The sequence below is a fragment of the Mytilus edulis genome, chromosome 8, assembly GCF_963676685.1.
Source record: "Mytilus edulis chromosome 8, xbMytEdul2.2, whole genome shotgun sequence".
Taxonomy (NCBI): domain Eukaryota; kingdom Metazoa; phylum Mollusca; class Bivalvia; order Mytilida; family Mytilidae; genus Mytilus; species Mytilus edulis.
This window is the reverse complement of record NC_092351.1, coordinates 67,829,072-67,843,476: the sequence shown is the minus strand read 5'-3', so window position 1 is coordinate 67,843,476 and position 14,405 is coordinate 67,829,072. Positions and strand designations below refer to the sequence as shown.

General features: G+C 33.3%; 1 protein-coding gene across 2 annotated transcripts; it reads right to left on the bottom strand.

Moving 5' to 3' along the window:
• Positions 1–4,549: 4,549 nt before the first annotated feature.
• Positions 4,550–14,180, bottom strand: LOC139486121 (uncharacterized). 2 transcript variants are annotated; one of them, XM_071270833.1, is made up of 5 exons: positions 13,985–14,180; positions 13,185–13,344; positions 9,300–9,360; positions 7,012–7,081; positions 4,550–5,560 (listed from the first exon to the last, which is right to left on the bottom strand). In XM_071270833.1, the coding sequence occupies exons 4-5, from the start codon at positions 7,044–7,046 to the stop codon at positions 4,939–4,941; spliced, it is 657 nt and encodes a 218-aa protein (XP_071126934.1). In that variant the 5' UTR covers positions 7,047–7,081; positions 9,300–9,360; positions 13,185–13,344; positions 13,985–14,180; the 3' UTR covers positions 4,550–4,938. The 2 variants fall into 2 exon arrangements, with proteins under 2 accessions (XP_071126934.1, XP_071126935.1); XM_071270834.1 differs by lacking the exons at positions 13,185–13,344; positions 13,985–14,180 and adding an exon at positions 12,066–12,087.
• Between the last annotated feature and the right edge of the window lie 225 nt (positions 14,181–14,405).

The window sequence follows — 14,405 nt, the reverse complement described above, 5'->3', positions numbered from 1 at the left end:
TGCTTTATTTTTATTTAAAATACATCAGTGACGTTCTTCAGAAGAAAAGAAAATGTGGTTAAAGTCAATGAGAAATAATACAACAAAACAGTTGATCATAAAGTCATCATAATCTCACATTGCAATCTACAAGATACTATATGACTCCCCATGCCCATTAGTTTACTCTTCCTGTAATTATAAAAGGGGCTCCTAAAAAGTTGACATTGTGCAATATAACAATATTGTTTGAGATTTTTTGTCGTAGCTTGCTCTTATGTCAGAACTCTGGATTTTTAGAAGGAGCAAATCAAGGATCTGGAAATTTTTTCACATAATGTCGGTCATTTTGTGATAATTTTAAAGTTGGTGCCCTTTTTCCAAAAAAGTTTATAAATATCACATTACCAGCTTATTTATCTCACTCATAGCATCAACGAACTTGTTTTAACTGTTGCATCGCATTTACTTTACAAATTTTCTTACCAATTTTCCTAAAATCGTTCAAGAGCAGTTAAGGGAACCAGTATAAAAATGAAATAATTTTAATGACTCAAAAATGATCAATAAAATTAAGATTGTTCGATTTGCCTACCTATCCATCTAAAAAGCAAAAGAATTTGACAAAAATTAGCTCAAATTTTTTTTTAAAGATTTTTTCTGCTCTTACATTGTTTCCGTGTCTAAAAACTGTAACGTAACGGTACCCAAATTGCACCTATTTAGCAAAACTAGCAGCGAAAATCTTATAAGATTTCCTAGAGACTAAACAATTTGTATTTTTATGATTTGATACTAAGCACATCTTTCAACATAGGTAAAACTATTTAGATATGCACAAAACGTTCACAGTATTTATCAACAGACAAAGTATTTACTGAAAAAGCAAAATGTACTGAAACGTCGCCATGCGACGTCATCAAAACGTCATTTTTTTAAAATGAGCAAATACAAAATGTTACAAGTATCGATTTAAGAAATAATGAAGAGTAAGCATGGACTAATATCCAATTGTTTAAAATATTTGAAGAAATTAAACAAAAGCTCTGTTATTAGACTTTTGACGATGTGAATTTAAGCATGGATGCAATTTGGGTACTCCTCATTTCAGAATCATTGATGGTTTGGAGGTCAGTTTAGTCCAATTTTTCTATGATTCTATATGGAATAAAAATCAAAATGGTGTACCTTTATAATAAAGAAGGATACGGCTACAAAATAAACACAGAATGGACTTTTTTTTCTTTAACATAACAAAACGTAGATGAAAAAACTGTCAAAATAGGTGCAATTTGGTGAATTTGGGTACCGTCACATAAGCTTATTTTGTTAGCCAAATAAAAATTCGCTACTTACCAACCTAACCCTACAAGGCATGGTACGCAACAGCCAACAACAGAAATTTGTAAGGCTGGTCTGATAAAATCATTTGTAAATGACTTGTAGAAAGTATGGCATCAACAAGAGCTGTTTCCTGCATCACTGTTGACATTTGTTAAAGTTTGTGATTGGTGCAGTTTAATGGGAACCACTGATAGTAAATCAATTGCCCTTTGTATACAATTGTATCAGTATTGGCATATAGCATTTCCATGAAGATTATATGGCCCTCCTCAGTCATGGTCTATTGAATTTGAAACTTTTGTATACCGGTAGTTTACAAACACAATTTTGAGATGAGGTCTTTTATGGTTTGTCAATGATATTTGATATGCATTTGTACAAGTATTTGAACTTATAATTCCATGCATAATATTGACCCAACCCTCATCATGGTTCATCGTCTTTAAAGGGTATTAGCTGTCAAATTCATGTTCACTCCTTTAAAGTTAAGAAGTATTAGGCACAATAGTTTCAGAGGAGATTTTTAAATGTTAGCAAACTTGATGAACAAATTGTGTAAAATTGTCTCAAGTTAAATTGACAATTTTGGTCATGTTAACTTTTTTGTAGATCTTACTTTGCTGAACATTATTGCTATTTACAGTTTATATCTACCTATAATAATATTCAAGATAATAACAAAATACTACAAAATTTCCTTAAAACTACCAATTTAGTGGCAGCAACCCATCAATGGGTTGTTTGATTCGTCTGAAAATTTCATGGCTGATATATCTTGACCAAATGAACAATCCCCCCCCCCCCCCCCCATGTCAGATTTACTCTAAAAGTTTTAGTTTTTGAGATTTAAGCCAAAAACTGCATTTGATCCCTATGTTCTATTTTAGCCATGGTGGCCATGTTTTTCAATGGATACAATTAATAAATTAGATACCCTTAGAAACATTTCGTTAAAGTTTGAAGGTATTTGGCCCTGTAGTTTTAGAGTAGATTTTTTTTTAAATAGTTTACGACAACGATGGACCCCAAGTGATGGCATAATCTCACATGGGGCCCTTCCGGCAACGGTGAGCTAAAAAGTCTGAAATAAATAATTTGCAATGCATGGGCTAGATAATATGTATCAACATCTATATGTCTGTCAGACAGGTTCACCTGTCAGACCTCCACCTCATTTCATTGCTCAGTGATATAAGTTAAAATTACATGATCAAGTTCGTTACTCAGATACTATAAGCAGTGGGTCAACTATATAGAATAAACGTGTGCTTAGAGCACTGATTTTGAACAAAAAGATGCCAATTACTTTAATAGGTTGAAAACTGATATGTGGTGTATGGAATGATTTTAAAGGGTACATGTCATTAACCAATTTTAGATTGCTAACCAAATGTGAGGGGAAAAGGTTGTCAATACAAGCAGAACTATAAACAACTGTCATACAAGACAGTTTATTAGCTTGCTATCAAACCAGGATTAATCCACCATTTTCTTTGAAAAATACATGTACAGTGTCAGGAATATGACAGTTGGATTCGTTTCTTTTGTTGATAAGATTAATCTAACATATGATTTTGTCAAATTATGGACTTCTCCCTTTTTAGCTCAGCTGCATGAAAGGCCAAGTGTGCCCTTATAATCACTTGTCGTCCGTCATCGTCGTCCGTTGTAGTCATTGTCGGTAACTTTTTCATTTTAAACACTTAGAAGAGCCACGTAATGGAATAGAACCAAACATAGTAAGAATTTTCCTTATGATGTGCTGGTTAACTGTTTTTACTTTGAATCCGATCCGTCATCTAAGATAGCCGCCAGCGGGGGTATAGAGTAAACATAAGACCCCTATATACAAACAAATGTCTGCTTTTAGAGAACCAAACATGGCAGGAATGTTCCTCATGAGGTGCTTACCAAGTGCTGTTTCTTAAAAGCCGACCCATCATCCAAGATGGCCACCAGCATAGGACTTCGTTTAACATAGGACCCTATGGGAAATAAATACACATGTCTTCCTTTAGAGAACCACTGAATGGAATGAAACCTAACATGGCATGAATGTTCCTTATGAGGTGCTGATAAAGTGTTGTTACTTTGAAGTCGATCCATCATTCAAGATGGCTGCCAGCGGGGGACTTACCTTGCTGTGGATTCATTAATATTCGTTGTATTAGTTGGATACCATTTTCTTGGATTTCGATGGTACAGGGAAACTACGAATTTAAACGTTTAACGATTTACAAATTTTCTAAAGGAATGTTTTCAGATTTTGACAAAACCACTTGAGTGAGCAAGTTTTCTTTAAACCACTAAAATTGGTACCCATGAAAATAAATGAATCCACAGTAACATAGAACCCTACACTGTAAGGGAAATACAAACGAATGTCTTCTTTTAGAGAACCACTGAACGGAATGAAATCAAACATGCTATGAATGTTCCTTTACTCAGTTATTGTTCCTCTTCCATCGTGTTTGCTTCGGCATGGGCATCAAGTATTACCATTGTCAATCCAGTCCTACCGTCCGTCAGTACGTCCCTAACTTTAGTTTGACTTAACCAAATTGAAAAATTATGAAGCTTATACACAGAAGAAGTATGAAATTGGTGGCGTTACTTTTTCCGTTCTTGAGTTATGCCCAGAAATAATGCTAAGTCTGTCTTTTTCGTGTTTTAACTTTAGTTTGTCCCAACTAGTCTAAATGATACGAAACTTATGATTATTATCACAATACATTGTACTATCTTAACTACGTGTATCATGCATCCGTAAGTGGATTTTTAACTCGTGCAGCTAGGCAAGTAAGGCATGTGTAGCCCATCGACACATTCTCCATTTATTTTAACTTGAAATTATCCGCAGCAGTTCTCCAAAAATTGGAGTCTTTTGAGGGGCCTACAAAAGGGAAGAGTTAACTATAGAACCCTACATCCTGTCACAATTCTTTCTTGTTGTTAATACTTTTTTTGTTCATTGTATCTTTGGGATATTTTGCATGTTATGTAGAAGAGGGGCGAACGATACTCATAAATCGAAAATAAACTAACTACACCATGGCTTAAAAAGAAAATGACAATTAGTAATTTACATTGTTCGTCAGCCGGTAGATACATTATTTCCAAGCTGACCAGTCTTTGCTGCTTGGCGAAGATGACCGGTTTTGCTTCGCTTTACGTTCCAACGATATTAGTTTCAGTCATCTTGAAATAATAACTAAACAATGGTTAATTCTGGTTTGTTACGTATATTGGTGTGTTTAATATTGTATTGACTTGAATTAGTTATAAAATTACATCAGGAAAGTGAAGAAAAAATATATGCAGATGGTCTGACATCCTGGATATTCGATTCCCGATCGAAGAATTATTTTGGTCTTTGCTAAAACTAACGCATCGATGTTATTGCTAGACTAGATAATGATAGAAAAGTCTACAACACCAGATTGAGTGTTGTAATTAATGCTGTATTGTGACAACTCTACACTGGATTTAAAAATGGATAAAATGAAGACTATTGGCAAAAAATGTTACAATGAAACATATCAGTGAAATATATGACACTGGTTCTACAAGGTTCAAACTAATTCAATTGTAATATTCATTTATAACAAGTTTATATTATAATACTTCTATATGGAGTTTGCTGGTCCAATAACATAACTTTGTGGCATAGCTGATCAGGTATGGAATAAAGCTGACAAGTCCGTGATATTTATGGTCATGTAACGCTACTTTATACGTGAATAAATTATTTCTGTCATTACCGATGTGAGTAAAGTCAAAGTCTTCAGAACATGTTAGATTCAGTCGATGGTGTAATCTGTCTATCTCGTCTTTTAATACTTGCTGTCTTAACCGTCTGACACTTTTGCAGAATTCACAAACTCTGGCATATAAAGAGTCATTTTCCAATTTCAACATGTACCACTCGTCCCAAAACATAAGAAATTCTTCCATTTTTGATGAACTACCATCTCGCGGTGTTCCGTTCCTTGGAAATTTGTTGGCTATGTTGATAACTTTTCTGTAGTGACTGATTGTATTTACTTCTCTAGGTAATAGCTGCGCAGCCAGTAAATGAATCAACTTTAATGAATCAAGAAATGAGTTTTGTCTCCTTGAAAACCAGTCTATGTATCGCATCTTTAGACCATTTAATCTTCCCAAATGTCTATTAGCATCTCGTTTGAGGACGTCAAGTTCCATTTCCTTCAGATCCAGAGGACTGAATACCTTGTTGCTGTAGTTGAAATAAATCAATGAATTATTGGGGTGTACAAATGTGTACTTCTAAACCTTAATTTTCTTGTTATAAAAATGCAGTCATGTTACACCTTTGTTAAGCTATTATTATTAAATAGATGTGGATTTTTATCGCAAACAAGCAATTAATTATTATTTTTGGGATAGAATGTAATTTGTAAAAAGATGAATAAATGTAATTTGTTTTGGTCAGATTAACTGTTACTTTATGTGTATCACCGCCACAGGAAATTGGATACCGTGGAGGCGGGGAGAGGGGACAAAAATATAAAGTTTAAATTTTCTTTCATTTAAGGTCAAGTTGCAGTAAATTGGCTTTCCTCAAAGATTTGTGTAAATTTTGCATACAACTTTCGATCGTTGAACTATAACTATAAATCAAACAAAATTATGCATTTATGACTTTTATTATCTGCAATATATCAAAAAAGTAAATATTTGTATAGAAAGCACATGAATTCGACGAAACATGGTCCAAAATTTGTAAAAAAAACCTACATGTTGATATATACATTTCTGTTTTAATGATGTTAAAAAATAATAAGGTCACCGACTTCGTTTTTACGATTTACAGTATTCAAAGTGATGATTTGGTGCTATACACACATAAAAGTACCATTGCTGGGTAAACTATGATTTTTTTGATAGACCGTGGTCTTTATTGTTATCATCCTTCTTTTGTGTCAGTCTTCAAAATTGTATTAGCGTTATTGCTGCCCACTGGCAAGAGTGTCTCTAATCTTGCGGTGTATGACGTTTTTGCACTGTGTTGAAGGGTTTCGCGGTGACTTTGTGATGAAAAACTACAATAAAATGGCAACCTGAATTTGCTACTGGAATAATCTGCCGTTTTGAATATATCAACTCTGTCTTAAGCTCAGTGGCGGATCCAGAAATTTTCATAAGTGTGGTCCCACTAACTGCCTAAGAGGGGGCCCGCTCCAGTCACGCTTCAGTGATTTCCTATATAAGCAACCAAATTTTTTCCCAAAAAGGGGGGGGGGCTAAATCCGCCTCTGTAAAGCTAACAGAAAAACAATTGTGCGTAAATAAACTTTCATCAGGCTGTTATTTTTCAGTCTAGGGCCTTTTAAATAGTTGACTATGTGGTACAAATGCATGGGTTTAACTTATTGTTGAAGACCGTATATGGACCTATAGTTGGTACTTTCTGTGACTCTTGGTCTCTTGTGGAGAGTTGTCTCATTGTCAATAAAAAAAATAAGAAGGTGGTATACCTTCTTATTTTTATATTTCATATATGTATGTACTGTAATTCAAATATTAGGGTTTTATTTTATACGGTAGTTCATCGAATCTTTGTGCCATATAAACTTTCCTTGGTGGTTTATCTTTCGGGAAATGTGGCAGTATACAATACAGCCCTTCTCATACTTTACTGTCTAAGGTATACCAGTTAACACTTACTGATAATCTCTGTATGTCAGCTCCATAGTTTCCATTATTTACATTGCCATGGTTACTGGTTTATGTTCACCTGCAGAAAAATGTTAGCATTCTTTGATATAGTATAAATTTTCTATACTTGTAGTTTTGGTCTTTTTAACTTTTTTTTATTCGAGTGATACCGATGAGTGTTTAGTAGACGAAACGCACATCTAGCGCAAATACAGAATTGAAATCCTGGAATCTATGATGAGTGTATTCATACAGATATATAGTAGAGTTCTTTGTTGTACCTTTATTTTCTTTTTGTAATCGTATATGAAAAGAAGGGGGCTGAGATCAAAACACATGTCACATAAAATGTGTTTGCTGTAAGTCATCATTAGTTGTTGGTGGATTTTTGGTAAATATAATCGTATTTTTTGCGACTTGAAGAATGACATATTGATGCATTTTAATTGTTGAAGATTGAGGTTGATTTTAAGATATCTTATGTTTTTGTGTCTTCGGGCCGGTGGCACTGTTGAATTGATGTATACCATCTCCTTTCCGGTTGGGTTGTACGAAAAAGCAAAAGCGGCTTTTGGGTAGAGTCGAGCAATCATGGACATGATTAAACCAGTGACATGCTATATATGCAAATCCTAAATAAATAGCTGCAACTGACATTAGTAGTAGTTTGTTGCTGTGTGTTATATTTGTTTCTCGTTAATGTTTTCGTCATCAATCAGGCCGTTTTCTTTTTCGTTCGAATATTTTCACAATTTTTCATGTCCGGGCCTTTTATATCTGAACTTACTGAATGGTTTTTGCTCATTGTTGACGGCCACACGGACATATATTTGTTTAAATCCGTTACTTTGGATAGTTGTCTCACTTGCATTCGTACCAAATATCTCCTTGTAATATATTATCACAGGTCGAGTTGACCCCGAAGAACCCCGATTGCCATATAAGCGATATAAACATAAATAAAGATATACATAGATATCAGACTCGTGCATTTGGATTTATCTATGTCTGTTTAGTTTCATATTATTGATTAAAAATATATGCTAATCATCGTTTTTACCTACACAATATTTTTTTGTGAATCTAATCAGTATATCAAATGATTTTCTTTTGTTTCACACTAAATAATTGAACACGCACAATGCATGCGGTATCTATCTCTAGCTAAGGGGTTAAATTGAAGTCCACATGCCGGAATACGGATTCAATGAGGTCGAATTATTGACTTGCAAGTTTGTGTTGTGGTATTTTGTATTTCTTGTCTTATTATTTGTTAATTGCCTCTATAGTGTTTCGTATCGATCTGTTGTTTCTTTTACTTTATAATTACGTTTTTAAAGGTTTTTTTATTTTTCGGGTACTTTGTGTTTCGGTATATTTTTTACTTTACTTTTTCTTGTTCTTCGTACCAAATCTGATGAGTCTATCTCTTTCCAAAAAATGTTTTACAATTTGTTCTCATTTTGTGCTGATACACTACTGTTACAAGATAGGGATATAATTAAACGCTCACAAACATGCGCAATCCCGCCAGTCAGGCGCCTGGAATTCAGATGTTCTCGTTGTATTATATCTGTCATATTTGTTTCATTTTTATTGTTAAGGTTAAAATTGTTGCACGAATTGTTCACATTTTGTCATGCAGGAACTTCATATGGGTTGCTATACGGTTTTAGTGATTTGCTCATTGTTGAAAGCCGTTTGGAAACATAGAATTGTTTACAATTTCGTCCTTTGGTCACGGGTGGATAGTCATAATATTAGTACGGAGTATATTATTCAATCCTGAAATATCATGAGCTTCTTTGTGGGCTTCATCCTCATTACCATGAACTTGCTTGAGACCCACATACCGCATATTTTTCACTCCCCTGAACACAATATTATTGGTCCGCTACTGACAGAATTGACAATACCGTCCTAGAACAACTCCTCAGAGATTTGTCCGCCATGCATATGATACGTTATAGAATATAATTAAAAACAAACATATATATATATATATCAGCTTGGGATCCAGGAGTTTTAAAAAGCGATCCCATCATGACAACGTGGTGAGTGGATTTTGTAATAATTTTATGCATTAACAGTATATGTTGCTGCATAGGAGGCCGTCCCTTTAAATCCGTCTCTGTATATAAATCATACACATTTGAGATGTCGTAACTATCCCTCCCTACCTACCCTGCCCCCCCCCCCCCCCCCCACCCCACCAAAAAAAGAAAACCAAAATCACACATACACACATTCACACAAACACAAAACCAACAATTTTCAAACTAATATCAATAACTAACTTTCCTAGAAATTGACAATCCACTCTCGTCTGTTCTATCTGCATTCTGTAATCATTTTTCTCTGAAATGAGAACGTATGTTTAACTACTATTATATGAAACAGGTTTACAATTAAGGGTAGCATTAAACGACCGCAGCATGTTATACTAGTATTTGTACAATTGTTACTTTAAACAAGTGTAAGAAAGAATTGTCTTATAAAGAAATGTGCAGATATGGATTGTGGGCTACCAATATAAAGCTAAATATACAATGAATGTCATGATGAATAAATTCATTAAAAACACTGTTTCAGACCATTTTTATCCTTGTCCGTGTCTATGTCGGAAACCAATTCAATCGTCACACGTGAAACCAGTTATCATGACCCCTTCACCATTAACAAGAATCTGTAGACGGAAAGGGAGTATGGCCAGCAGACATCCAACAATAAACAACCACTCATAGTTGTTCATACAGAACATGATAATGATAAGAAAAAAACTAAATAATACTATCAAGTTTGTCTTTATATAAAAGTTAAACATAAATCACAAGTTAAATGAATCACAAAACTGTATTTTTGGTTAGTGCGTTTTGTAAAATTCTAAAGAATTTATATTTAGAATTTATAAATAAGCGATTTAAAAAAAATATACAAATCACTGTACCGTATATTGATGATATGTATCTCCTTCGCTCACATATATATTCACAACCATATTTATATTTAAAGACTTGAATAAAATGTCAAATCTTTACACGTTTATCTAAAAGCTTAATAATCTGTAGTCAAAACAAACGCATTCACTTTGAATAAACTTAAGTGGTCAAATAGTGAACAATTCGTATAACTAACGATGAAGATATTACTCCTTTTTTGTGTACCGCTTGTGTCCACATACGACTTTATTAACACTCGGTTAATTTTAATATTTATCTACTTGAGAAAGTTAACTTGTCAAAATTTGTGGAGAGTGTAAATACATTTCATAATCAAGGTGAAACTTTACAGATTACGAGTTACAAGTTATTATTTTGTATACGACATTGAAATACAGTTAAAAAAAAGAACAAAATTTTAACAGGATATGGAAGTTTACACATTCAATCTTCTGCTCTTATCCATTTTTATTAATGAAAATTTAGCGCATTTTAAATATAATAAAAAAAAAAAAACATCTTTTCACTTTTACAATCATATTAATTAATTTACGTCAATAAATATATTTTTTTACTGAAATGTAAGGCAAATTCAAAAAGAGGAAATCCACAAAAACTGACAAATTCAAACGCTATTAGTGAAAAACTACTGACATATTCGTGACTTGGTACTTGGGACTTTATTTGCAAAATACTGGCGACTGGCATATATCATTATTCAAAAATCATATTACACACAAAACTAGAACCGAGAAACCCAAAGGAGTATCATGGCGACTGGCGTACTTCGCAGTCAGTGACCACTGTCCTACGGGCTGTTCATGTATCACGATAATGACCAGTTTTTCTTAAACTATTATGTTTGTTTCATTGAGGAACCATGTTTTTTTTTAAATCTTCTTAATTCAAATTGATCAAGTTAAGTCGAGTTATTTATGGTACGATTTCCATAGGAAAGAGGAAAGACTAGTCATAGTGATAATTTTAAGTCACTGCCATTCATTTAAATGCAAATTCTAGTATTTGAATACAAAATAAAGTTTTCCTAATTCTATTATCAACAAAAACATATAGTAAACAATTCAACAACTTCAATAAAAAATTGACATCGCTCTAAACAGAGAAACCACGTCCCATCGGTCATTAACATGTAAAAGTTCGCTAACGACCGGTTTTCTGGTCCGTTTTTTTTTTCTGTTAAAGACCGATGGATTTTTTAACTAAAAAAATAAAGAATGTCATGTCAGCCCATCATATGTATTGTAATAATGTATCTGACTTCTCTATGTAGTAATACTATATTTGACTTCTCTATGTAGTAATAATGTTTCTTACTTCTGCATGTAGTAATAATGTATCTATACCTTCTACACGTAGTAATAGTAATAATTTATCTTTCATCTACATGTTGTAATAATGTATCTACCTTCTATATGTAGCAATAGTAATAAAAGAGGGACGAAAGATACCAGAGGTAGAGTCAAACTCATAGATAGAAAATAAACTGACAACGCCATGGCTAAAAATTTTAAAAAAAACAGACAAATAATAGTACAGAAGACACGACATAGAAAACTCGTGATGGCGTCCGTAAAATTTACGAAGGGGTGATTTCAACTTCTGACCATTTGGAACTCTTGGTTTAATAGCTTCCTTGTGAGTAGCAATCCTCTATCAAGGAAATCATGATAGGAAATACAAGCCCGGGCATATCGTATCAATTTGGAGATATAAACTCCATATGCAGGCGCTGCTGGAATGTTGCTACATAGAAATGGAAAGTTCACAATTGGGAAGCTGAAATCATCTCCTTTGTCGTAAAGTTTTGTTTTTCAACCGACCCTCATTGTCAATTTCTAGATGTTAGTCAAGATATGAGGCAGACTTAGCTGTATCTGTAGTATCCTTTATCTCTAGTTCGATGGGATAGATTCGTTCAACATGTTCACCAAATTTTGTATTATTTAGTGAGAGAACATCATCTATATAGCGGAAAGTAAAGTTAAAGGATATTGCTAATTTCTTATCTTTCTTCATAAGAAGTTCCTGTATGAAGTCAGCCTCATTATAATAAAGAAACACATTATGTACCTTTCTTTTATATGTAGTAATAATGTATCTTACCTCTGTATGTAGTACTAACATATATTTCTCCTGTATATAGTACTAATATTTATATTTTTATGCCCCACCTACGATAGTAGAGGGGCATTATGTTTTCTGGTCTGTGCGTCCGTCCGTCCGTCCGTCTGTCCCGCTTCAGGTTAAAGTTTTTGGTCGAGGTAGTTTTTGATGAAGTTGAAGTCCAATCGACTTCAAACTTGGTACAAATGTTCCCTATGATATGATCTTTCTAATTTTAATGCCAAATTAGAGATTTTACCCCAATTTCACGGTCCACTGAACATAGAAAATGATAGTGCGAGTGGGGCATTCGTGTACTGAGGACACATTCTTGTTTTTTAAATATATTATGTACACTTTAGCCGCTCCATTAAACGGTAAAATTGTCCCTTAAATCCACATGAAACTGAAATGTTACGTATAACTTTTTGTGTAGTTGAACGAGTAACATTTAATTCTTTGAATTTTAGAATATGAGATTAAAATTTTACCTTTCATTAATACATAATAAAAGTAGCTTTTAAAAGTATTCATATTTTAACGTGCAAATAAAGTAGGTAGATTTTAAAGCCTTCGCTACACGTATAAAAGTCAACCTTCTTAAAAGATTACATACAAAATTTCAAATGAAATCAATTTTTAATTTACATAAATCCTTCTAAAACATTCTAGATGAAATAAATAACCTTAGATGTGATAACAAGTAATCGATGTTAACTTTATATTAGATATAACACCTTTACCATGTTTACAAAAAGCTCATGCAGACTCGTCTTCCTACATACTGTGTATACAAAATTTATCCAACAAACTAAATGAAGTGAAAAGATGGCATATAATTGAACGTTACCAGTAAACACACCTGTGCATGCAACTAATTTCAGGTGTTTAATAGGTTCGCCTACCTAACATGAAGGTATTCTATTTTATGTCTCAGTATAAAACTTAAATAACGAGTGTATAAAATAGAAGACTTTGTTGTCCACGGTTTGTTAACTCATTTACTATGCGTGTTTTAAAACGAACGTACGGTTTTGTAATTACGTACACTACACGTGTAGCTGAAAAACTTCTCTTTTTCTGTAAAATATAACAATGAAAAATAAACCAACCACTTACCCTCTTCAATTATTAATCCAGCGTCTCACGTTTTTCTTTTGCTGGTTGTTGTGGTTGCCAGTGGTAGAGCGCCCTCGTGTGTCACAGTGAACAGTAACTAAGCCGTCACTCGCATTTATTCCAATATCGATGTAGTGGTATATCTTTTATTTACAATCCACTCAAAAGGAAAAAATGCTCCACAAATATAATATGAAAAACAATCTTATTACAAATTTACTAGGTCTATTTACAATTATTCCACCCTTTTCACAAAAAAGATCCGGTATGGAGTTTAATATCCATTCACAAGATTTACTTATATCAATAAAATTAGAAAACGTAGATCATGTCTACCAAACAAGTTTAAATAAATCAATTTTGTTTGTATTGTCTGAAAAGTATACCCATACAACAAACATGTTTGCAAGGTTAAAAATAAATGGAAATTTCTGTTATAAATTGATGTCGAATAATTTTTTATTGTGAAGGTTGATTTAAGTAATTTAAGCTTTATGTTGTAGGTTTAAATTTTCTCTTTACCAGGTAACTATCGAGCTGTTGTAATACTAATATCAAATCTATGAATGGTATATTGACTGCAGATTCCAACTTTATTTAACTACAATTTAACAGAAGCTATAGGGACTCCTGTCAAAATTTTAGCATTATTATCGCGCTTTCGATTGAATCTAACAATGAGGAATCCACGAAAAACTTTGAAACATAGACATATATCATGTAAGGATATACATAAAAAATGCAGTATCAATATGTAATCATGGTCACAAATGGATAAGTATGTTTAGAAAATTTCGTACCTTTCTACCTAGAATAATCAGTTTTTGTCTCGCTTGACGGTCAAAAAGCGAGACATACTGATATATAGGTATGCTGTCAGTTCCGGCGTCGGCGTCAACAATGTACTTTGTATATTAGGTCTTGTTCATGGTGAACCACTAGTGGTAGGTCAAAGATATTTGGTATGCAGTTGTATAAGCATTTGCATATCTCATTTCCATGAAGATTATTTGGCCCCGCCTCCTCAGTCACGGTTTATTGACTTTGAAATTTTTGCTTAGTTTTCATGTATTAGTTTGTGATTAGGTAAATGTTATGGGGAACCACTAGTGGTAAGGTATTTATAATTTGTATGCAGTTGCATAAGCATTGGTATATCTCATTTCCTTGGAGATTATTTCACCCCCCCCCCCCTCAGTCATGGTCTATTGACTTTGAAAC